At 40.8% G+C, this 26,826-nt stretch overlaps 1 protein-coding gene across 1 annotated transcript; it reads left to right on the plus strand.

Annotated features, from left to right (window-relative positions):
• Window positions 1–11,203: 11,203 nt before the first annotated feature.
• On the plus strand, window positions 11,204–23,946 carry LOC116758311 (lysine-specific demethylase 4D-like). Its single transcript, XM_032641141.1, has 2 exons — window positions 11,204–11,247; window positions 21,623–23,946. Exon 2 carries the CDS (start codon window positions 21,959–21,961, stop codon window positions 23,927–23,929), a length of 1,971 nt encoding a protein of 656 aa, XP_032497032.1. The 5' UTR covers window positions 11,204–11,247; window positions 21,623–21,958; the 3' UTR covers window positions 23,930–23,946.
• Window positions 23,947–26,826: the final 2,880 nt, after the last annotated feature.

Raw genomic sequence — 26,826 nt, forward strand, 5'->3', positions numbered from 1 at the left:
GTCCAGTTAGCTGGCTCAGCAAGCCTTTCACCTTTGTAAAAATATAGACACAGAGTCACTGTTTCATCTTCTTAATTAAGCATATAAAAGAATGCTGCTATCACAGTTTCTAATTATTAGCATCTTAGAAGATATTTGCATCTTACAAAGCACACTTAACAAAGCAACATTGTTTGATTTATGCCAACCCCTTTCAGTCTTTCTTGCAAAGCTAAAAACTGTATAGGAAACTTTTAGTATTGGAAAATCAATCTCTCAGTAAAAGTATTTAACACATTTGATCTGCTCAGTATTCAGAGTCTCTAACATGACAGGATCTCACTATCTTCTCCATTCATGAAGTTAAATTGTTCTTATATAATCCTTTTTTCCCTTCTCCTTTCACATTCTAGAAGAGGCAATCTTGTAACTTCAAAGTCCAAATCCTATCAGATGGGTCACAGCAAGGTTGGAAAACAAAGTGTGACTTGTGTACTAATAAAGCAGTATATGTAGGTTTCTTAACAAACATACCAATAATTAACATTTAATAGAGAAGAAATAATATCTAGTGTCAAATTTCACATTTTCCCTGAAGATGTTGCATTATCTTTCATAAAAGAGGGATCGCCTAGATGCTCACTGTACAGATATAGACATGATGCCATTAATGATGTCACACGGTGATAGGATGATCTGGTCATCGAGATAGCAACATTCTCTTCCCAAAAAAGTGAAAAGTTAATGTCATGATGGCTGAGATTCATGACAAAAAATACATTCCAATTGAGTATTTCTAAAATCCGGAGTCCAAAAACTGCCCAAAATTAGTTTCAAACTTAAGATGTGAGAATGTTAGTATATTGTACAATAAACCATAACACATAAAGCAGGTGAGAAGTGAGACAGGAGTATAGTATGAAGAGTGTAAAAGACTAATAAAATTAAGTGAGGAGAAATTCTAAAAGAAAAGCAGAAAACCATGATTGGATGATTTCCTCCTGATGTCACAATTCCTCTACTCAACAGTAAATGTAGAAATTAGAAAAGATCCACCAAGTTAAAGTGTAAAACAGAGAGAGGGCTGCCACCCATGTCCTCCTATCAATACAGGGTGTGTGTACCATGATGCTAACATTACAGGTGGTACCTTGGCGCTGGTAAGTTATATTTATTTGGCCTTTAAACCATGTTTTCCTATCCAGTATTTCTCATCCCTTATAATTAACATGTACCTTCAGCCTATTTTCCATGATAGCTTGTACATAATAGTGCTAGGATCAGGGGACCACGCATGCTTTTTCTTCCAACACTCTCATCCTCTATCCTCATTTACATCCTCAGTCCCTGTGTACTTTCCCTATCATTAGATTATGAATAAATCTCTCCAGATTTTTGATCTTCCTTCTGACAGCACTTTCTCTATTCCATCTTACCTGACACCTGTTTTTACTTGATGATACCCCTTGTCCTAAAACCAGAGAAAAATCCACTTCATGGGGAAGTAGGAATGATTCACATAGGGACTTATGGGGTCAGAAAGGAAGGATGGACCTTTGCTCTGACTTCATAAACCACTGGGTGTTCTCTTTTGAAGTTACTACCCTCTGATTATATCATCTGCTTCTTATTCACATCATCGTCCCCAGTTGAGCACCAAGATATTCTCCCACCTTCTGCAATGGTTTTGACAGCTGTCTTGTAGATTTTTGGTGCACCTCTGGCCCTTCACTCTTCCTGTTCTTTCACATCTTGCATCTAATCCACCAGTAAGTTCTATTGGCTCTGCAATCAAAATATATCATGAATCCAGCTGCTCCACCAGTATTCATCTAATCCTAGCCACAGTCATCTCTCATCTAGACTTCTGCAACAGACCCCTAGCGGGGCTTTTCCTCCACTGTTGCTCCTGTTGTTACTTTAGGAAGAAAACTCTATGGAGTCAATCAGATCATGTTATTATTAAAATCCTTCAAAGCTTTCTCATTAAACTTAAAAACAAAATTCAGACTCCTTAGAGTGGCAGCTAAACCTACTTGATCTAGCTTTTGAAGCTTGCCTCCCTTCAAGGGAAGACAACACTAAGGAAACACATGCAGACCAAGTGCATAGAGACCAGGAAACAACCACATCAGCAGAGATCACCAGCATCACAAAGAAGCAGGCAATCCCCAAGGGAGGCCTGTGGTACTGTGCTCTCCGAGCGCTAGTGTATTACGTCCATATGCCTACAGATGAAGGCATTGGTAAATGGCCAGTGGCTAAGGGCATTCCTGGCCTTCTTCTACAGTATTGTCCAAGGCTTGCTAACAAGACAAAATAACAAAAAAGCAGTTTTCAACAATTTTATAATTGGAGGCAGTTGTTGGAAAAGCTAAAATTATTTCATGCTTTTCCTTCAGTGAGCTGAGACTGGTACCTCTTCTTGACCAGCTAGAGTGACCAAGGGCAGTATAACTCATAATAATAGCAATATAATTCATATTATTTTATTTTATTTTATTTTTTAAGGAACGAGCTTGCTCTCCACCCTTGGGGAGTGAGCAAGGGCACCTGTTACTTGTTCCTTTTTTTTTTTTTTTTGCGGTACACGGGCCTCTCACTGTTGTGGCCTCTCCCGTTGCAGAGCACAGGCTCCGGACGCACAGGCTCAGTGGCCATGGCTCACAATCCCAGCCGCTCCGTGGCATGTGGGATCTTCCCAGACTGGGACACGAACCCGTGTCCCCTGCATCGGCAGGCGGACTCTCAACCACTGTGTCACCAGGGAAGCCCTATTTGTCTGTTTTTAATGCCAGTATCATACTGTTTTGATTACTATAACTTTGCAGTATAGTTTGAAATCAGGACGTGTCTCCTGCTTTGTTCTTTCTCAGGGTTGCTTTGGCTATTCAGGATCTTTGTGGTTCCATATAAACATTAGGATTGTTTTTTCTACTTCTGCAAAAAATATTTCTCTTGGAAACTTCATAGAGATTTCATGAATCTATAGATGGCTTTTCACAGTGTTGACATTTTAACAGTATTAATTCTTCTCATCCATGAACACAGGATACCTTTCCATTTATTTATGACATTTTTCTTGATAGTGGTCTGAGGAAACTGACCTCACGTCCTATGGGTCAGGTTGTATACAAATGTCTATCAATGTGTTCAATGTTAGGTATTTTCTGGATCATTTTGTATGATCCTATCTCAACTTTGACATTCATTTGAGGTTTCCAAGAGGAGGCTAGAGACAATGATACCCCTTACAGTTAGTAAACTTATAGATGTCTGTTTCTTTCTACATATGGGGTTTCTTAGGTTTCAAACATAATGACTGCACATTAGAATCACTTGGGAGTTTTCAACATGCCAGTGATTGGAGCCCAGTCCCAGAGATTCTAATTTAATTGGTCTGATCCCAGGTGTTGATATAATTAAGAGCTACCCAGGGGACTTCCCTGGTGGCACAGTGGTTAAGAATCTGCCTGCCAACAAAGGGGACAAGGGTTCCATCCCTGGCCTGGGAAGATACCACATGTCACGGAACAACTAAGCCCGTGTACCACAACTACTGAGCCTGTGCTCTAGAACCCATGAGCCACAACTACTGAGCCCACGTGCCACAACTACTGAAGCCTGCACGCCTAGAACCCGTGCTCCGCAACAAGAGAAGCCACTGCAATGAGAAGCCCATGCACCGCAACAAAGAGTAGCCCCCGCTCGCCAAAACTAGAGAAAGACCGCATGCAGCAACGAAGACCCAATGCAGCCTATAAATAAATAAATGTTCCTTTAAAAAAAAAAAAAAAAAAGAGCTACCCAGGTAACTATGCAGTTAGGTCTGCAAACCACTAGTCTTTAACCTTGTTACTGAAAGTTTGGTCAAAGAGCAGCAGCATCAGTATCACCTTAGAGCAATTTAGGCTTCATTTTAATTTATTTTATTTTTTTTGTCTATACCATGTGGCTTACAAGATCTTAGCTTCCCAACCAGGGATTGAACCCAGGCCCATAGCAGTGAAAGCACCGATTCCTAACCACTAGACTGCCAGGGAATTTCCTAGGCTTCAATTTAGATTTACGCGGTAAGGATCTGCAGTTTGACAAGACACATGGTAACTTAAATGTACCTTAATTTAGATATGCACTGGTCTAGAAAACATACAAACTCCAATGGGACTCAAGTTCTTAAAATAAGTGGATATCCTGAGTACAAGTCCTTCAAAATGTGTTCTTCAAGATTAATTGGAATATTTTTTATAATTTTAATTTCACAGGAAAATAACCTGCTTGGTTTGTAGTTTTAATTTTAATCAGTATTATTATTATCTGACACGTTATTTAACAAATGAAACTATCTATTAAAATATATTATCATAAATGCAATTTCTTGAGGCAAATATCTACAAGTGTTTTTAAGAAAGGGAAAAAGGCCAGAAGTTGCATCATATTTAAGAAATTGGGAAAGCGGAAAATGGCTCTTGCCAGGATCACACACCCTCATTGCTTTTTATGATAGACTGTAAAGGGAGAACACTTCCACAAGGTGGCAGTAATGCATCCATTTCAGCCTCTGAACTAAGGTTTTACTGATTCAAGGATATAAGGGGCCTTTTTAAACTCATTCTAATGTATAGAAAAAAAGCAATTTCACGCAATAAGTTTTTATTATAGTCTTGGCTGATCATTTTAATATTTTAAAGGAAGTAGTACTATGCACATTGACCCATTTGACCTGGGAAGGTGTTTTATTCTGCTTTCAGAAGTATGCCTTCTACAAAATATTAAACTTTGATAACTGATGAATATTGTTTTTATTTTATTAAAAACAGTAACCCCATGCAAACATACCCAGTTGATGTTTTAAAAGGGTGCATAAGCAATTCAAAGGGGGAATTGTTTTTTCAATAAATGGTGCAGGAGCTATTGGATATCCATAGGCACAAAAATGAACCTTGACTTAAATTCACAGCTTTTGCAAAAATTATCTCAAGTGGATCACAGACTTAAATGTAAAATGTAAAACTATAAAACTTTTAGAAAAAAGAAAAGGAAAAAAATATTCTTGGGGCCTGGTGCTAGGCAAAAATTTTTTGGCTTGACAACAAAATCACAATTCACAAAAAGAAAAACATTTATAAAATTGAACTTCATCAAAATTGAAAACTTTACCCTGGAAAAGACCCTGTAGAAAATGAAAAGACAAATTATAGACCAGGATAAATCATTTATATACCACATATTTGACAAAGGACTTGAGTCTGGAATATATAAAGAATTCTGAAAACTCAACAGTAAGAAAAACCAGCTATTCAATTAGAAAATAAGTGAAAGACATGAATGGACTTTTTACTGAAAATGATACAGATGGTAACTAGCACAGGGAAATATATTCAAAATCATTAGCCATTACGGAAATGCATATTGAATCCACAATGCTATGTCACAGCACATCTTTCAGAATGGCTAAAATAAAAAATAGTGACAACATCAAATGTAGGCAAGGATGTGAAGGAAGTAGATCATTCACATTCTGTGGTGGGAATATAAAATGGTATAATATATCTAGAAAAGAGTATGGCAGTTTCCCACAAAACTAAATATGTGCTAACCCTATGACCCATCTTTGGAACTCTTGGACATTTATCCTAGAGATATGAAATAGGTTTATGTTTGCACGAAAACATATATATATATATATATATATATATATATATATATTTATATCCCTGGCTTGCAGGGATCTTAGTTCCCCAACCAGGAATTGAAGCTGGGCCACCACGGTAAAAGCACTGAGTCCTAACTACTGACTTCCAGGGAATTCCCCAGTAATCAATTACTTTAAAAGAGCTTTTATATCACAAGAAAAGTCTTATATATTTACCCATGCAGTTATAATTTCTGGTATTCTTTATTTTTTTGTGTTTATATTCATTGTAATGTGGGTATACATCTACGAGACATGAATTATTTCGGTTTTTGTCTCATGCAGGAAGGTGAACCCAGTGTCTATTACTCCATCTTAAGAAGTCTCCCTTTGTCTATCTTTTCTAAGTAGTATTAAAAGTTTTTTTTTTAATGGAAAGAAAACGGATTTTCAACTAATTTTATTATTTGTGCTTGTGTTTTAGCATTTTAAAAATTCCCTATTTGTTTCTGGATGGCTGGAGATTGCTTATTTGGAGTACACATTCTTAAGGAAATATTACATTAAAATGCACCAGTGGGGGACTGGAGAATATTATGGTTAACAATGACTTATATCTGGGTGATATTTTTTCAGACAAATGTATTTTTCAAAACATGTGGAAAGGGCTTCCCTGGTGGCGCAGTGGTTGAGAGTCCGCCTGCCGATGCAGGGGACGCGGGTTCGTGCCCCGGACCGGGAAGATCCCACATGCCGCGGAGCGGCTGGGCCCGTGAGCCATGGCCGCTGGGCCTGCGCGTCCGGAGCCTGTGCCCCGCAACGGGAGAGGCCACAACAGTGAGAGGCCCGCATACCGCAAAAAAAAAAAAAAAACATGTGGAAAAACAAGTTGATTTTTTTTTTATTGACCATACACAATCCCATTGTCTTTTTAAGGAAGTTATTGTCTTAAATGTGGCCAGAATTTTGAGGCCATTGATACACTTTATTTCTTAAGGCTGCTTTCTTTTTTATTTTTAAATAGATGTTATATTTTAGAGCAGTGTAAGTTCACCGCAAAATTGAGTGGAGCAAGGGGATCCCCATATACGCCCTGCGCTCCCTCATATGCACAGCCTCCCTCACAAGCAATGTTTGTTACCGTCGATGAAACTACATTGCACGTCATCACCAAAGTCCATAGTGTAAAATTAGCATTTACTGGTTGCTGTATATTCTATTTGAATAGAATAAATGTATACTGACTTATTCTGTAAGTTTGAATAAGTGTATACAGAACGTTTATCATACAGAATGTTTTGTTTTTTCACTGCCCTAAAAATCCTCTGTGCTCCACCCTCCCTTCTCCCACCCCTTGGCAACCATTGATCTTTTTACTATCTCCATAGTTTTGCCATTTCCAGAATGTCATATAGTGGGAATGATATATAGTATACAGCCTTTTCAGATTGGCTTCTTTCACTTAGTAGTATACAATTAGGGTTGCTTCATGTCTTTTTGTGGCTTGATAGCTCCTTTCTTTTTAGTACTGAATACTATTCCATTGTCTGGAAGTACCACAGTTTATTTATCCCTTCACCTAGTGAAGGAAGACTTGGTTGCTTCCGTGTTTTAACAATTATGAATAAAGCTGCTGCAAACATCTTTGAACAGGTGCTTGATACATAAGTTTTCTACTCCTTCGTGCAAATAACAGAGAGAGATTGCTGGACATAAGCATGTTTAGTTTTGTAAGAACTGCCAAAATTTCTTGCACAGTGGCTGTACCACTTAGCATTCCCACCAGCAATGAATGAGAGCTTCTGTCACTCCAAATCCTTGCCAGCATTTGGTGCTATCTCACTTCTTCATATTTTATATGGCAGTCAGAACTTAACATATATTTTTTTTAGATGTTGGGGGTAGGAGTTTATTAATTAATTTATTTAATTTTGCTGTGTTGGGTCTTCGTTTCTGTGCGAGGGCTTTCTCTAGTTGTGGCAAGCTGGGACCACTCTTGATCGCAGTGCGCGGGCCTCTCACTATCGCGGCCTCTCTTGTTGTGGAGCACAGACTCCAGATGCGCAGGTTCAGCAGTTGTGGCTCACGGGCATAGTTGCTCCGCGGCATGTGACATCCTCCCAGACCAGAGCTAGAACCCGTGTCCCCTGCATTAGCAGGCAGACTCTCAACCACTGCGCCACCAGGGAAGCCCCCTTAACACATTTTTATTAAGAGAAATGAATTAAGTTAGCATAATAATGAGTTTAAAAAAAAAATCAGGAAATCCCAGCTGTATTTACCCCAGAGGAACACCAGCGCTGGGAGCACCTTATTGCCTCTTGCCTGCCCCCTGTCGGCTGCACCTGGCCTGGGATGTCTGGGCAGCTCCCAGGCTTCCCTGAGCGGTCCCTGATCCCTACAGGACCCTCTGAGTAAAGAAGCCCCCCTGGGGCCTCGCCCAGGAAGAAGGCTTAGGTCCGGCAGAGCTGGATAAGAGAGCCTGAGATGAGATCGCAGCACAAAGGTACCGCGAATCCCCGCCGGCTTAACGGGCCCGCGCCCTTGTTTTCAGCACTGAATCTCACCACGACCTGCGCACAATGCCCGCAGATCCGACTTCTGTTCTAACACTCGAACCACCTCCATCACGCAACAGTATCCCAAGGGATAATCCAAATGGGGTTAATTTCCTCACTACCTGTCAATTTCATACAAGAGTTTGACAATCAACAGAGAGGAGTGACAAAGAAGTAGCTTCAGGTACCTAGAAATTTAATCATTATTCTAGTTTACAAGCCAGTTTCAACATATCTCATCATTAAGTATGATTTTACACCATTGCTACTGCCTTTCCAGAGCTACTTCTCCCCAGATTAGCTACAGCGACCCTCTCTGCCCTCAGAGCACATAGCTCTCTTAAAGAGCACTTCTCACACTGTATCGGAACTCCCTGTCTGTCTGTCTGTCTTCCCTACCTACTTCAAGATCTGGGGTACAAAGTTCTGTATCTGTCTTGCCCTGGGCTAGAGGTGACACAGCATGAAGTCTACGTTACAGAACTCACTCGTGGTGTGAAAGTTCCCCAGCGTTGCTCTTCCCTGCCTAAGGCAGAGAATCAGTTAAATTTTGCTTTCTTTTCTGGTTACCCATGGAGCCCTGCAAAGTGCTGGCATGAGAGCAGGGACCAATTCTAACCTCGTTCCTCCCTGAATACTCGGCATCTAGCCAGTGCTCATGGTAGATGTTTTAAAAACATTCTGAAAATGAATGAATGAACTAGAGCCATGAGACTCCAAATGAAATTTCACGGGTTTTTCTCCCTTTCTTTTATTCATTTATTTAATCCGTGTATTGAATACTTACTGTATAGCAGGCACTATGTATATATATGAGGGGGAAGGTAGCAATTAGATACAGGGGAAATGCTGGGATTAATAGACACAATCAGGGAGTTCCTTGGTGGTCCAGTGATTAGGACTCTGTGCTTCCACTGTAGGGGCCTGGGTTCGATCCCTGGTCAGGGAACTAAGGTCCCACAAGCTGCAAAAAAAAGGCACAATCAGAAATGGCCCTTAACATCACGTAGGGCAGGAGGAGGGGAAGGGGTGAGTGAGGACATGCTTGTTAGGAAGATGGATGGCTTGAGGACCTAATGTTTAGCTGGATTGTGTTTTTTTAAAAAGGTAAATGAAAGAGTTGAAGGGATGGGAATACAAGGTGAGAATTCCAGACCAAGGGAAGTATTTTATGATGCAAAGTCTCAAGGACAAGAGAGAGCACTGTCTGTGGTAGAAACTGCAAGAAGTTGAATAGTACTGCTCAGAGCAAAGATGGCCAGGTGGCACAGGCCAGAGGTGAGGCCCAAGAGGAAGGGATCAGATCTCAGTGGTTTGGGGGGCAGGTAGGGAGCAGGGTTTCATCCTAAGGCAAATGGAGAGCGACTGACGGGCTGTAAGAGTAGAATGATGTCATCATATGTATTTTAGGAAGTCACTCCAGCTGCAGAATGGATTGGCAGGGATGAAGGGATTCAAAACTGGATATGAGAGATGAGGTGGCGAGGACTGCAGGGCTGCAGAAGGGTCTAGTTTGACTCATGTCTTCAAACAGCTTGGAAGAGAATCAACCAAACTACTGAAATCCAAGTAGAATGTCATTTTATTCCACATCAGCCATTATTCTTCCCCTTCAGGTCTTTGCTGACAGCTATTGGCACATGTTGGATTGGCATGGGTGTGAGTGCTGAGGCCTAAGAGGATCTGGTTAGAAACCTCGTCCCCAGGAGAAGAGAGTCAGTGGCAAAGAAACGGGACCAGAGGTGATCAAATGGAGACAGCGAATTGTCGCTCATAAAGATGCTGGGAAAGACCGGCTTCCCCTAGAATGAGCTGTCAGTAAAAACTTTAATTAGATCAAGGTACTCCCATGACGTACTGTGTTCTAGAATCTTGGGGTGAGGACATTTGTAATTTGCAAAAGTAAACTCAATATCATCATATAACTTCTCTTTGGAAAGCAGGCACACAAAAAGAAGCTTTCTTGTTTGTACTATAAAGTAAAAGGAACTAAAGTAGACAAAATCAGCCTGGCTGTGGGATGTGCAAATGTTCTGTGTTATGTGCGTGTTGGTCACTGACAGGGGTCTGAGGAAAAAGTAGAATTTGCCGAAGGGGGTGGGGAAGTAGTGGCAGAGATAATTATGCTTATCAAAAGGGGGGGCAGGGATCAAGAAAGTTTGAAAAACAGTGAATTAAAATCATATAAATGCTTTAGTCATAAAAACTGAGAATTTATTTATATATTCTGCATTTTTTCAAACACAATATAATTATCAACTTTGACATCTATTACTCCAGACTCTGTGGTAGCCAATGGGACGCAGAGAATAAGAAGGAACCACCCTGTACCCCAAAGTACATGATCTAGTAGAGAAGACAGAGGAACGATTAATACCCTTACATAACAAGTAGCATAATAGAGCATGTATAACGAACCTGAGAAAGAGAGGGATTGATTTCTAGTTGTTTGTGTTTAGAGTTGACAACATGAATCGATATTGGGGAACATGTATAATCCTAGATAGTAATATAAATCTTAAAAAATCCCATGAAAACCCTAATCCTCACAGCCTCGCATGGAGGACATGGCAGAGGTGTACAAGGGTAGGGATGACCTGGCTGAGGGACAAGTACCACATGACCAGGGTCATCAACTCCAGATCAAAGGGGACTCCAAGTCAGGTTGTTACTGTGACATCACACTGTATGTGTCTTTTTTTGTTTTTTTAATTAAGAAATAAATTTAGGTTTCATTTCAGGGGCCAAACATAGTCAACCTTTTCAGGTAGTGAAGCCTCCAAGGAATTGGTTCTTAAGCTCCAAAATATGCTCTTCTGACAATTTCTCTCCTATCTTATAGGCTCAACTCATGGATTTGCTGTGACTTAGAGGAAAGTGCAGGCTTAGGAAACAGACGGACCTGGCTCAAATCTGGCTCAGGACTCACTGATTATGCCATCTTGGACAAGCATCTGAAAGCTCTGGTCCCGTTCCCCACGGGGCACACTGAGGAAATAAGATTAAATAATAAGATGTGAGTGAAGGCACCCTAGTAGTCACTCTGCTTCTATCTCTACCACGACCGCAGTAAAGGTACGATCTCTCATCTGGATCTTTATAAATGTTTGTCTTCATTTATTCTGGGCCACTCCAGTCTGTCCATTTCTGCACAGAAAACAAATGTGATTGTGTCTCTGCCATTGAAAGATCAAAAGCCTTGTCATGATTTATATAATATTTCTTTCCAAACTGCAGGACATGAGCCATTAGTGGGTCATAGAAACAACTTTGTGGGTTACCAGCAGCATATTTTTTAAAGGGGAACAAAATAGAACACAGCAGAAATACTAGATTGCAATGTCAATTTTAAGCATAAGCATTGTTACATGAAGCTTGTTTTCACAATATGGGTCCAGGTTTTAGTATTTTCTGAGAGAAGAAATAAGTGCACCCGTGAAATAAAAATAGGACAATGGTCAGGGGCAGATAAGGAAGCTATATACACTTGAAAAGGCTATGGGGACAGAAATGAGCTGTTAAATATTAAAAGTTTGATAGGAGAAATGAAAAAGGCAATAGAAGTAGGTTTACAAGATAAGGATGAGAGAAAATTTCAGAAGATAAAGCATAGTGATAAGGGGATAGAAAACTGGAAGAAGAAAAGACACAAGAATTGGAGGTCCAGTCCATGAGGTCTGATATCCAAATACAGGAGAAAATGTATAGAGGGAAAAACTAGAAGAAGTTGTCAAAGAAGGAACTAAAAAGTTTTCATAAAACTAAAGAACCAGAATTTTGAGACGGAAGAAATTTAAGAGCACTGGGACAAAGAAAAGCTCCTATAAACTAATAGAGAGGAAGACAACAAACTAGGACTAGGAATCATACTTACATCTCCCTTATTCCTCATACCATACTCGCAAAACTATAAAAAAAGTTAATAAACCCCAAAACCCCAGTTAGAATTAAAGGTATAACTAAAATCCAAATTAAAAGTACAACTACCATAGAAAGAGGAAAAACCCCATAAGATAATATTTATCTGTCTGTGGATGGGCAAATAACTTTCTAACTTTCTAAACATAACGACCATGAAAGGCATTACAAAGGAAAAGACCCACTCAACATTTTAATATATTAAAATGAAATATATGCCAAAACCATTTAAAATTAAAATTAACTATAAATTGAAGAAATGGCAAACGGGGAAAGAACTATGAACAGATTAAACAAAGGGTTTAACATGTAAAGTATTCACATGAGCAATTTGTAAAATGTTCATATACTGTGTAAAATATGCAAAATAGTCACATAATATATAAAATGTTCATGTAAGTAGATGAGAAAAAACACTAGAACCGTATTAGAGAAAAATGGGCAAAGGATATGAACCAATACAAATGGCTAGATTCACTGAAGAAGAAAAAAATCAATCTTAGTTGTAATTTAAGAAATATAATTTAAAACTTGAGCTACACATTTACACCAAAATTTTTCACAATAATTTTCTTACCAAAGTATTAAAGATTGTTTTTCAGAGTAAAGTTAATGGTGAGGATGTAAAGTGATATGTTTCCGGAAAGGTTTGGCGATACATTATAAGTATTTTTAGTGTTTAAATCTTGCAATGCAGTAATTCCATTTCTAGATATGTAATCCAAGGCATTTCATTATTTAATGTTTTACCAAATATACTGATCTAGGTACTGAAGTATAGGATATTTATAGGGGATTAGTAATACTTGTGGAAAAGTAAAAAACAAAATAACTGTCCAATAATAGGGGGAACGTTGAGTCACTTATCTCCATCAAATAGAATTTATTTTGCCATCAAATAATATGGGTATAATTATTTTCAATAAACGGTAAGTAGACTTTCTAACTTCAGAGGAAATTTATTAAACACAGCATTTAGATATTGGCTGTCAGCAGAAACAATGGCTAACGTCTGAGGCATTCTGTCAACAATCCTCATCTGAAATAATAGCTTTGAAATATGCACGGAACATAAAAGACAAGAAGGCTTTCCTGCTGTCCTGAAATTGTTGAGCAATCTGTACAATAAGCAAACTGGACAATGGCCACAGTGAGAGGATTTATTAAACTGACTTCACAGCTTACCTTCCCCAGTTTAAAACACACACACAAGGGCTTCCCTGGTGGCGAAGTGGTTGGGAGTCCGCCTGCCGATGCAGGGGACGCGGGTTCGTGCCCCGGTCTGGGAAGATCCCACATGCCGCAGAGCGGCTGGGACCGTGAGCCATGGCCGCTGAGCCTGCGCGACCGGAGCCTGTGCTCCGCAGCGGGAGAGGCCTCAACAGTGAGAGGCCCGCATACCACAAAAAAAAAAAAAAAAAAAAACACACACACACACACCAGGAAAGCTTGGAGGAATTATTTTTGAAAGACTCCGAATTTCCAGAAGTCCATCAAGTCTAATCGTTGTGCTAAAAATACTTTTCTTCAATTGTCAGAATTGTCAAGTTTCCTTAGGTGAAGAATTTCTGTGTTACTGGGGATACCATGCATAAGGGTAAAATGGAAGAGTAACTGAAACGAAAGGGTACTTATTCTCAACTAGTACCTGTGGCTCCAATTGAAAGAAACATGGAGGCGGTTTCACAGTAAAAGCAACCTCTGAGACCCATAGAGAAGACATTTGTCTGGAGCAGTGAAGGATCACTGGAATTGTAATCGGCAAATTCTGAGAAGTTTTGATTTGCGCACAGAGTTACACTTACAAAATCAGAGTGTTTCCTTTTGATGCTCAATATCTGAAGACTAATGTGTATCTAGATTATTTATTTTATAAACATGGTAGCCTGGCCTCATTCCTCCTAGGATCCTTAGAAATGTAAAAAGGCAATAATTTATTTTATAAAACAAATACAGGGGACTTCTCTGGCTGTCCAGTGGTTAGGACTCTCTGCTTCCACTGCAGGGGGACGGGTTTGATCCCTGGTCAGGGAACTAAGATCCCCCATGCCACATGGCAAAGCCAACAAAAACAAAAACAAACAAAAACAAATATGCAACTCTAGCCTTGTTTTAGTTGTCTATTAATAATTCAATAAGAAATGACGGCCTGTGTGATATTCATAATCAACATTTTATGGTTTATTACGGGAAAGGCCCTCAGCATGGTATTTAAATTTTTGACATTAATTTTCCTTCTAAATTGTTTCACTCTTCACTTTTCATTTCTTTAGAGGAAGTTTTCACATAGAATGAAAATTTTTATTATATATTTTATAGTTTTAAATAAAATCATTGTAGAAGAATTTTTAAAATTAAAAATTAGGGTGAGATAGGCAGATTATCACATGATACAGGTGACCGCTACTTGTAGATCCTCAGGGTCTAGCTTGAGTGGTGACAGCTATAAGTAGGAGAGGAAGGCAAGCTGGATCCTTGGCTTCTTATATAAGGAAGGAGAGCACAGGAAGCCTCCCTGGGGTATACAGATGTCCCTGGGGCCTCACAGTAGACTGTCATGGGATCCCCTGACATCACCGATTATATGACTAGGGAGAGGGAGATGTAATAACCAACGGTAACTGGGATACTGTATTCCCATCCTTAGAAAAAAAGATTTCTAAAGGAGGAAGTTAATTTCAGGATAAAGATGATCAGTTTGTACTAAAGAAGTTGGTTTGCAGGGGCTCAGTGGCCAGTCAAGAATGAAAAGCAAATCAGAAGCACAGGAGAAAGTCAGTGCTATTAGAGAAAACTATGGCACTAAATAATATCTTTAAAGAGAGAGAGTGTGATACTAAAGAATGCCGTGAACATAAAAAGGAAATTTAAAGGGAGAAATAAAAAGAGTTAAAAGAGAGATGAGAATTGAGCTTTGAAATAAGACTGCATTTGTGTAGTAGAAAAAGAAGTGGAACCAAGGAGAAAGAAAAGAACCAGAGAAGACTATCAGTGCCCTGGAGATCAGAGACATTTTAGGAGGAAGGAGGTGTGCCATGAATCAGTGATGTAGAGAGATAAAGTGTAACCCATGGAGCAGCACTTGGGAGACGATGTGATGATTTACAGAGATGAATTTCAGTGGAGAAGTGGGGTCAGAATCATAGGCAGAGAGAGATGAGGAAATGTTTTTGTAAACGTAGATTACTTTTGCTTATGTTTTGACATGTTGGGTATTGAAATGAAGGTAAGAGAAAGGATGCAGCTTAAATCAGGAAACAGACTGATGTCTGATGATTTAACTCTTTACAGAGGTGACAGTGATCATTTAATTGACCATAGTTTTGGAATGCATGGGAGGTGTCAATTTAAGGAGTTTTAAATGACAAGATTAGCTCTGGAGAGGGGGAGTATCTTCTCTTCTCCTGAGACAGGAGAGTAGGAAGAAAGATGGGGTGTAACCAAGAGGAGAGAGACTGCAGTGTGCGCCAAATGATTTTAGTTACTTATTTTTTTAATAAACATTTTTGGAGTGTTCACTATATGAAGTACCAAGATCCCTTGGAAAATATGATGATGAAAAAGGCCTAGAAAATGGTCTCAAAGTAGTTTTATATGGAAGGTAAGTCAAGTACAAAAATAACTCTAGGGATTGAGAACACAAGCTATTAACTTAAATATAAATGTTTCTACACCTCAGTTTCTTCCTCCATAAAATGGGAATAATGATAGTACCACCTATGTTTCCAGCATCCCATTCTCTTTCTAGCTTACATTTCCGAGTGTTCTAATAGAAGTATTTGACCTAATGGAGACATTCAGCCCATGAATCAAACACTGTTTCATTCTCCATCATTGCCCTCATGTTCTCATTTCCTTTTTTACCCAGGATAAATTTACTGGCCCATCATTTTAATCACTCTCTTATCCCTCCATCCAATCCGTCAAGACACTTGTTCCTCTCTCCTTGAGATACACATGGCTGGAAAACCCTAACCCTGATGAAACCTTACTATTTGCTTTCTTCCCACCTTTTGAGGCCCCTTATGAATGGAAGAAAATTCCACAAAGTCATAAAAGACGACTTCAGGAAACACATCAGGGCCAAGGCACACATAGGCTCTGCATTTCTTCAGCATCTACATGGAGAGGCATCCCATGTGGAGAAGGGTTTTGTTATAGTGGAGGCCCCTTCCCCATTGCTCTTCCTTCATATAGGGCTTTGATGACAGCCACTTTATTAGGAAAGGGACCTTCAGACTGCTTGGGGAATTAAACTGCCTACATATAATGCCAGCCATTTACAGGAGCCGTCTGGGAAAGCCAGCAGCCCTGTACGTTAGGAGGCACCTGGGGACCTTGGGCCCTTTTGGATGCTATAGCCGTCCAGTCATGGAAGGAGTCTAGGCTAGCCTACTGTTCAGGCATCCTAGGATGAACATCTAGGGTCATTTATGAACAATGCTCCTCCTTCATAACAGCCTATCCCCAAGACCCTTGAGTGCTCATCAGGTGTTTCTCGAATAGGAAGAGAGATGTTATTTGGCTTCCACCGAATCTTTAGAGGCTAAATTCACTGCATTTGTCACACTCCCTCAGGGATAGGCTAGATTGTCAACCAATTCCCCTCCCCACCATTTATTACCAATACATTCTGTAGAAACCTTGAGATTGTTTCTTCTATCGTTGACATTAAAGTTAGAAAAGGAGAAAAGCAAATTCTTTTGATCCTCCATTACCTATCTTCTGCATATTCCATGGTGCATGAGGCTCCAGGGCGGAGGTACAAAGAGCTACTACTGCTCACTGAAGGGGCCCTGCCATCAGTATTCGGGTCTGCAGGAAACATTCGTTTTATGTACTCTTTTTTTTTTTTTAAATCATTATTGGAGTATAATTGCTTTACAATGGTGTGCTAGTTTCTGCTTTATAACAAAGTGAATCAGTTATACATGTGCATATGTTCCCATATCTCTTCCCTCTTGCATTTGATGCACTCTTACAAACGCTACCAGCAGGGGTCACAGAGAGCAAGCCCTTCCTTGGCTATTATTTTGTCCCTGATCCCAGACCCAAAGGATAAATGTGTTATGTTTAAGCCAAATAGTGGTGACCTCTTTGGGGAGAGAGATGGTGGAGGATTGGGCCCCATCCCCAGCTTCCTTTTGTCTTGAATGGACCCCAGATAACATATAGGGACCTCTGGCACCTCTTGCAGACCATAGGAGATGTGGGGAGTTTCTATTACTTGGAACAATGGCAGGTCAGCTGATCTTAGTCTTATTGGGGAGACTACAGGGTGAGGAAGGTTCAATGCCTTTGTTCCCTAAAGGCAGTTGAGCTCTTCCTCACCGATTTCTTTAGCGTGGTTTTCTTCTCCTCTCCCTGGTTCTTGTGCTGACCAGATACTAGTGGTGTTTAATGCCCTGACCACTGTGCTAGCTCCGCCCATTCTGGCAGCTTTCCCAGGGAAATCCCTCTGTACCTAAAAGGACCCTGAAATTTGTATAACCTTTAGATGCTATATATTTTCTTGTAAGAAATCTTAAAGGAAAAATTTCAGGCAAAACACCTGTGTTTTGTGGGCTGATAACTTTAAAAATGAGGCCTTTTACTAGACAGTTGGAAGAGCTGATTCCATTCAATTGTGATGGCATCAGGAATGATGCAGTTAGGGTGGGGCTGAGTTGAGTAGAATCTGGGAGAGATACATGGGTACTGACCATCAGTTCAGGTTTCACTTGAAACTGTTTTCTTGAGAGAGTACCTGTTTTCCTGGAAGGAAAATTGTCTCTACTTTTATCCAAAACAAGAAGATCAGAGGAGACTTCACTGAAAAGGTGATGTTTGGGCTGAGGCTTGAGAGTTGCCATGGTGCTAAGACCATCAGACAAGAGTATACCAGCCTTTTTTGAGACACAGCCAGGAATGTGTTTGGAAGGAGAAAGCAAGGAGCAGGGTACAAAGGGGTGAGCTCAAGAGGTGATGGTGGGCCAGATCACTTAGGGACTTTTAGGACATTCGAAGGATTCGAAGTGGGGTGGAATAGGTGTGCCTGACGTTTGAGGACAGGGAAAAGTGAAAGAGAATATTTGAATGGTGGAAATTAAGGGAGCTTAAGAGGATTAGGAAACAGTATTAAGGGAGCACTTGAAATTGGGTTAATGAGATAGTTTTCTTTTTTCTTTTTTTCTTTTTTTATTTGCACACATATATTTTCTGTCCTAAAATTATAACTATTACATATGCTCCATAGAGTTCAAGTTGAACATGGAGTATACATAGTGAAATTTATTTTTGACATTGTTTTCTATATGTTTTTTTTCACACACACACACTGTATTTTAGTTTTACAAGAGAGAAATAAACTGACACAAAGCATTGTAAATGGATGACCACAAGAAAAGCAACAATGATTGCAATTACCAAACACGAAACACGCTCATACTATGTCATAATAGTGACATTCAGTCCAGTAATCTTCTGCTGTAACAGCTCCTTTACTTTGCAGTGAAAATTGACTTGTATATTTTTTGCCTCTGAGTTCTTGTGGGATTTTTTTTTTATTCAAACAGAAAGTCACAAACATTATAATCATCCTCATCAGTTCACTCATTCCCAGGTAACTAATTTTTTATTCTTCTTGATGTTTTGTAAGGCACTTTTATGAATTCATCAGTTTGCCATTAGAGTTTTGAAAATGCTTATTTGTTCAATTACACAGTATACTCAGTTACCAAAAACCTGTACTTGTCAGAGTGTTTTCCATGAATTCCTTGAAGATGAAACCCTTTCATAGGAATATTTTTGCAAAAGCATCAGAGTACCGCAGTACTCTCTGTAAATGACAAAAGACGTAAAAATGACAACGGTTAAAGGTTTGTTGAAAGTTCATAATAATGCAACTGACAAGGAAATTTAGTTATTTCTGAGATATACATTTTAAAGTAATAACTAGTATTATGACTTATAACATTATACCAGAACATATAAGATATTTAGAAGTTTCGTGTAATGTCTGAAACATTTATTTTAACGTATTTCCATACAAATAACCTAAAGAAAGTTCAGTATTAGCTGTTTTTTTTTATATATACTGCAGGTTATTAGTCATCAATTTTATACACATCGCTGTATACATGTCAATCCCAATCGCCCAATTCAGCACACCACCATCCCCACCCCACCGCAGTTTTCCCCACTTGGTGTCCATACATTTGTTCTCTACATCTGTGTCTGAACTCCTGCCCTGCAAAGCGTTTCATCTGCACCATTTTTCTAGGTTCCTCATACATGTGTTAATATACGACATTTGTTTTTCTCTTTCAAATAACTTTACTCTGTATGACAGTCTCTAGATCCCCCACGTCTCAACAAATGATGCAATTTCATTCTTTTTTATGGCTTACTAATATTCTGTTGTTTATATGTACCACGATTTCTTTATCCATTCATCTGTCAATGACATTTAGGTTGCTTTCATGACCTGGCTATTGTAAATAGTGTTGCAATGAACATTGGGGTGCATGGGTCTTTTAGAATTATGGTTTTCTCTGGGTATATGCTCAGTTGTGGGATTGCTGGATCATATAGTAGTTCTGTTTTTAGTTTTTAAGGAACCTCCATACTGTTCTCCATAGTGGCTCTATCAACTTACATTCCCACCAACAGCGCAAGAGGGTTTCATTTTTCTAATAATTAGTGATGTTGAGAAGCTTTTCATGTTGATGCATCTCTTTTTCCTAACTTTAATGAGAATGTTACATTTGTTTCACAGTTAAGAATGATCCTTGCTATTTTTTACCTTGAAATTCTTTATCTTACAAAACAAGTTTCTCTTGATGCTTTGCAAGTAAGAATGTAAAATCATGAATGGATTTGGCATTTCATCAAATGCTTTTTTGGTGCTTATAAGATGATGGTAGTTTTCATTTACTTTGTTAATATTCTGAATTATATCATTAAATTTTCCAGTGTTGAATCATCCTTCCTTTCTATTTGGTCATGATGTATTATTCTTTTATTATATTGCTGTATTTCATTGGATGACATTCCAGTTTATGTTTTCATCTATGCTTATAAACAATGATGGCCTGTAGCTTTATTTTTTTATTGTCCTTTTTTCGTTTTGCTATCAGAGATCAGAATAGCCTCATCTGAGTAGCTTTCCAACTTTTTCTGTACTCTGAGACAATTTGCACAGTAAGAGTTAACTGTTTCTTGCAACTTTTCTAGATTCACATATAAAATAATGTGTCCCCTGGACTTTCAGGTGTCGTACTTTGAACCAGCTTCTTATACTGGGGTATTATTCAAGCTTTCTGGTGTTTCTTGGATCCATTTTGGATATGTTTCCTCTCCAGAAAATTATTCTTTTCTCTTATCTTTTGAAAATCTTGCTGTCACGTTTCTCCTACGATTCTCTTTTGAGATTTTAAAAGTTCTTTTGTACACTATTTCATTCCTAGTGGTTTATTTTCCCCTTCTTTCTTAGGCGCAGTTATGCCCATGTTTTATTGCTATCCTTAATTTCTTCCAAGAATAATTTTGGTCATCAGTATTTGGTGTTGTATGTGTTTTCTTTCATTAACTTTTCTTTATTCTTCGTTATTTTTCACTCCTACCCCTTCTTTCTCTTCTTCTATTTTGTAGCTTCTTCAATTGAATGTTTAGTTCATATATTTTCAATCACCCTTCCTTTTCCTTTTGGTACAATGAAAGATATCTGTCTCCTTTAATGCTTTTCACCCTAAACTATATTTTAAAATTTATTTAAATAATTTAAATAAATTAAAAAAAATTATTTCACAGAAATTTGTAAAAATCATCATAACGTGATGATTTATGACAGTGAGCCATTCTGATGGCTGTGTAACCAGCACCTGGCTTCAGGATAGAATATTCACATTATTCTAGAGACTTCCTCACACCCCCATTCACAACCTCTCTCTCTCACAAAGGTAACCACTACTCTGACTTCTAACATAGATTACATTGTCTCCTTTTTCTCTTTATATAAATGGAAGCAAAGAATAGGTATTCTTTTGGGTCTGGATAATTTTGCTCAGTATTCTGTTTATAGAATTATTCTTATATTTTCATGTAGTTCTTGTTTATCTTCATTGCTGTATTGTATTCCATTGTATGAATACACTACAGTGTACTTAACCATTCTAATGTTGACTGGCATTTGAGTTGTTTCCAGTGTTTGGCTACTGAAATAATGCTTTTCTGAACATTCTTGGAATTGACTTTCATTGCACAGATATACACATATCCTAGGCATGAATCATAGCACATGGGTAAGTTCAGTTTTAGTGGACACTGTCCAAATAGTTTTTCAAAGTGAATGTAATGATTTCCATTCTCCTTACTAGAGTACAGGAATTTTCACTGTTCACAACAACACCATTTCTTGTACTGTCAATCTTATGAAATTTTAGCCTTTCTTTGAATATGCAATTATATTCCATGGTGGTGTGTTATTTGTAGTTCCCTAGTAACTATCTCCAAACATTAGTTTGCAACCTGTCTGTATTGTATTTTTTCTTAGGTTTTGTTTCCAATACTGCCCTGAAGACACGACATTTGGGATACCCACCCAGGGCTGGGTGGTGATTCACTAGAGCTCAAGAGGCCAGAGCCAAGTGTCAACCAAGGACATCACAGACTTGCATGCTCAGCCAGCATCAGTCCTGAGCAAGGCTTCTGCCCAGCGTGGAGTCCCCTGCAGAATCAGCAAGCCTAAGAAATATTATCAACTCATTGCACTAAAGTCTCCTGGGGGTTCCTGCTGATATACTCCAACCCATTTTTGAAAAAGTAGTGTTTTCCAGCATCCTCACCTATCCAGAACATAAGTAAAAACTTGGGAGTTTCTTGCTTATTAATGAAAGCTATGAAGTCTAAGTCCAACTGGGCCCAGAACCCAAGTTGTAGCATAATGGTATTTCATCCAACCAAAGAAGAGTTTAATGATTTCAATAAATACATTGCTTATATGGAATCCCAAGGTGCACACCGAGCAGGCCTGGCTAAGATAATTCCACCCCAGGACTGGAAAGCCAGAAAGACCTATGATGACATCGATGACATCTTAATAGCTGCTCCCCTCCAGCAGGTGATTTCTGGGCAGGCAGGTGTGTTTACTCAGCACCACAAAAAGAATAAAGCCATGACCCTGAGCGAGTATCGCCGGTTAGCAAACAGTGAAAGACACCAGACTCCATTCTACTCTGATTTTGAGGATCTGGAGCGAAAATATTGGAAAACGCGCCCCTATGGTTCACCAGTATATGGTGCGGACGTCAGTGGCTCCTTATTCGATGAGAACACGAAGCAGTGGAACCTTGGACATCTGGGAACCATTCAGGACCTGCTGGAACAGGAGTGCGGAGTGGTCATCGAGGGCATCAACACCCCCTACCTTTACTTTGGCATGTGGAAGACCGCCTTCGCCTGGCACACGGAGGACATGGACCTTTACAGCATCAACTACCTGCACTTCGGGGAGCCCAAGACTTGGTACGCGGTGCCCCCGGAGCACGGCCGGCGCCTGGAACGCCTGGCCAGGGAGCTTTTCCCGGGCAGCTCGCGGGGCTGTAAGGCCTTCCTGCGACACAAGGTGGCTCTCATCTCGCCCACGGTCCTCAAGGACAACGGCATCCCCTTCGGTCAGGTCACTCAGGAGGCTGGAGAGTTCATAGTGACGTTTCCCTATGGCTACCACTCTGGCTTCAACCATGGTTTCAACTGCGCGGAAGCCATCAATTTCGCCTCCCCGCGCTGGATCGATTATGGCAAAGTGGCGTCGCAGTGCAGCTGCGGGGAGGCCCAGGTCGCCTTCTCCACGGACGCCTTCGTGCGCATCCTGCAACCGAAGCGCTACGAGCTGTGGAAACGCGGGCAGGACCGGACCGTGGTGGACCACACGCAGACCACGGAGCCCAGCAGCCAGTTCCTGAATGCCTGGAGGGAGGTCTGCGCTTCTGGGGGACCCGCGCTCCGCCGGAGGCACGGTCCGTCCCGCAGCGCCTCGCACCGCCGTCCGCCCGTGGCCGCCTGCCATGGGACCCGCTGTCGAGTCCCTGTGGATCCTGCGTCCCCGCCCCCCTCGCCGGCCCGGGGTTCTTGCTCTGTTGCCCAGTTCGGGGCTGCGGCTGCCTACAGCTCCGCGGAACCCGGCCTGACTCCGCCTCTGCCCGCAGGTCCATCTGCTGCGGATCTCCACCTACCTGGACGATACGGTCCTCGTCGTCGTCCTCGGGAAGAGGGGACTCAGGATCCGACTGTCCGGGCCCGGACTAAGAGGCGCCTCTCCTTCGACACAACGCACCCATCTCTGGACGTTGAAGCTCAGCTCCCGTTTGCTGGCGATCCCTTGATGGACAGCCCTGCATTGCTGAGTCCATGGCTGCAGCATCCTTCTAAGCCTTCCGGGTGCTGTTGTGCCCCTGCCCTTCAACCCTTGGGTCCTCCATTGGATCCCGAAAATCCGATGCACCCTGGCCCATGCCTGCCATCTCTGGAGGGTATTACATCCAGTGTCCTTGACAGCCTCCCTTTGATTCCTCCCTATGTCCCTGGGACTGTGAGAGTGTTTCCCAGGGACGATGCTGGGAACTGCAGGGCCCCCATGAACTTCCGTGAGGGTTTAAGTTTGAACCACTCTTATGCCTCTAAGAGTCTTGTCCCAGCTGCAGAGACCAGTCTTCTGCACACCCTTGACTGTGATCCCCTGGGGCTAAAGCTAGAGACACCTGCATCTCTCGAGTCCTGCGAGGAATTTCTCACCAATGCATGGTATTCAATCTGTGAGCCCATGACTACTGAAGAATTTGCTAAATGTGATTTTATCTGACCCTCCATCCCAGAAACCACAGAAGCTTTTTTTTAAATAAATGTATTAATTTTTGGTTGCATTGGGTCTTTGTTGCTACGTGTGGGCATTCTATAGATGTGGCGAGCAGGGGGGCTACTCTTCATTGTGGTGTGTGGGCTTATTGCAGTGGCTTCTTTTGTTGCAGAGCATGAGATCTAGGCACACAGGCTTCGGTAGTTGTGGCACATGGGCTTAGTAGTTGTAGCTCGTGGGCTCTAGAGTGCAGGTTCAGTAGGTGTGGTGCATGGACTTAGTTGCTCCGCGGCATGTGGGATCTTCCCGGGCCAGGGCTCGAACCCGTGTCCCCTGCATTGGCAGGTGGATTCTTAACCACTGCACCACCAGGGAAATCTCTAAAAGAATCATCTTTAATGGATATGGGCTCAGTCAGAGATTCTAAAACTATGGTCCAGCACCAACAGCAGCATCTCATAATTTGTTAGATGTGCAAATTCTGTGGCTCCACCTCAGATCTACTGAATCAAGAATCTTTGTGGTTGGGCTTCCCTGGTGGCGCAGTGGTTGGGAGTCCACCTGCTGATGCAGGGGACACGGGTTCGTGCCCCGGTCCGGGAAGATCCCACGTGCCGCGAAGCGGCTGGGCCCGTGAGCCATGGCCGCTGAGCCTGCGCGTCCATAGCCTGTGCTGCGCAGCTGTGGTTTGACAAGCCCTGCAGGTGATTCTGATGCACCTACTAGGCTAAGTCAGTCTTGATAATTAACATCAAATCTGACTAGGATCCCTTCTTATAAAGGAAACAAAGCACAACTGGGAAGGGCAGCTTCTTTTGCCCTCTCTCATCTCCTCCCCTTCCTGAATGTGAACAGTGGGCAGGGATACAGAGAATCCGTTCCTGGTGTTGGGGACAGATAAAATCAGGCAACAGGGGTTCCTTGAGACGAAGCATCAACTAGAAGGTGAGAAAAGTGAGTTGTATAAAACAAAATTACCTTGCTTCTGGTTACTGTTAGTTTGTCTTTCCCTGTAGTTTGAATTAAGCCTTTAATCAAAGTTCCAACCTCATCTCTGCCCCTTGCTTGAATAAAAATTAGACCAGGACCATATTATGTGGAACAAACCCACCTGTGGTCACCTTGATAATAATGGGGGTTATCCAGAAAACCTTCAAAGAAGTGGAATTGGAGTGAGAACTGGCCTCTGCACCTGGAGACTCCCCTCCCCTCTGTGGCAGGTTCTGAGTTTGCTCCTATTAATGAAAGAGGCTTCATTATAGTTCATACAAATGTCTGTGGGTACCATAGGGATAACCAACTACATCTCCTCTTCTAATACAATCTTGCACTCATATTTTTGCTACTTGAAAAAAAATTGTAAAGTACAAAATAACAAAATTAAACTATTTTAACCCAGAACACATAAGTAGCCTTTATTAATGATTTTGTTAATATTTTTGTATACTTTTTTTTTAAATTTTGTGTTCCACTGGAGAAAATTTTATTAAGAAAATTAGCCAACAAAATTTACTGGGATTGACTGGTAAGATTGCTTTTATCTATATTGAAAGAAGGATTGAGGGGAAGAGAAAGAAAAGATCCACATGGTGTGATATCAGTTGCAGTGTTGATATCCTCCTTGGGAAAAATTCAGAAGCAAATCTTCTAGGGATTAGATGATGTTTTCAAATGTATTTCACATATCACAGCAATTTCTGTATATTTTTGAAAACCTCTGAGTGTGTGTGAGCTTACAGGCACACATGCAAATGAGAAGGGGAGAGAAGAAAGTCAGATATTCCTACCCTTCTGAAAGACTTTTTAATCTTTGAGGGGATCTTGTCTCTGGAGAAAAATAGCAAGAAAAAGAGGCCACGTTTTTCAAGGATAAATGAAATTGGGAATTTTTTTTTCTCTTTTATCTGCTTTTTCTTTTTTTTTTTTTTTTTTTTTTTTGCGTTATGCGGGCCTCTCACTGTTGTGGCCTCCATGGCTCATGGGCCCAGCCGCTCCGTGGCATGTGGGATCTTCCCAGACTGGGGCACAAACCCATGTCCCCTGCATCTGCAGGTGGACTCTCAACCACTGTGCCACCAGGGAAGCCCTCTTTTTTTTTTTTTTTAATTGTGAGAAGCTGGTTTCAGGTAAGTGATAGGCTAAGCAGGGGTGATTATTGATGAAAGATTTCATACAATGGCTTTGAAAGGAATAGTACAAGATGTGTTTTTTACTGTTATCGTTCACTGAATTGGTTTGTATAAAGGAGGAAATTCATCCAATTTGTTCTTGTGGTTATTCCTTCCCTGTTTCTGTGAGTTTATTACTTATTTCAAGGAACAGAGGGGAGAAGAGTCCCACTTAGAACCTCTGACACCAGGAGGCTTCTTAAATGTCTATTTTCATGTAAACCCAGGATGGGGCTTGTGGACATTCCCACCTAGGAATATTGTACTCATGCTGCAGTGGCCAAATCTCCAAAAGAATGAGGAATGGGGAGAAGCTATGAGAAGCTCTGCTCTGTGCAATAGTAGGGTGCTTGTCCTCAGGGCTAGAACGGGGGCTGTGATGCAGAACTCCCTAACCTAAGGGAGCTATATTCAGAGACAGTTGGCAGGCTATGGCACGATCTAGCAAAAGGAAAGTTGAGTCCTGGTTGTGGGCTGAGTTGGGTCTCTGGGGGAAAGAGGATCCCAGGACTCATGAACTCACTTCTTCATGCTTTACTATGCCTAGAGTCCTCACACAGCTTCAGTATGTCTCCCATCTCTTTGTGGCTCCACTAGGAGCCTAAAGGGATCCTGATGTCATCTACCTCTAAGGGCAGCTGAGACCCTCTGTGGCTCTGAGAAACTCTTATTAACAGCCACACCAAGGTTCAAGAGCGTGGTGGAGCAGTCTAGGGAGTCATTTTAAGAGGTGTG

Source organism: Phocoena sinus, chromosome 8 (assembly GCF_008692025.1).
Source record: "Phocoena sinus isolate mPhoSin1 chromosome 8, mPhoSin1.pri, whole genome shotgun sequence".
Lineage (NCBI taxonomy): Eukaryota > Metazoa > Chordata > Mammalia > Artiodactyla > Phocoenidae > Phocoena > Phocoena sinus.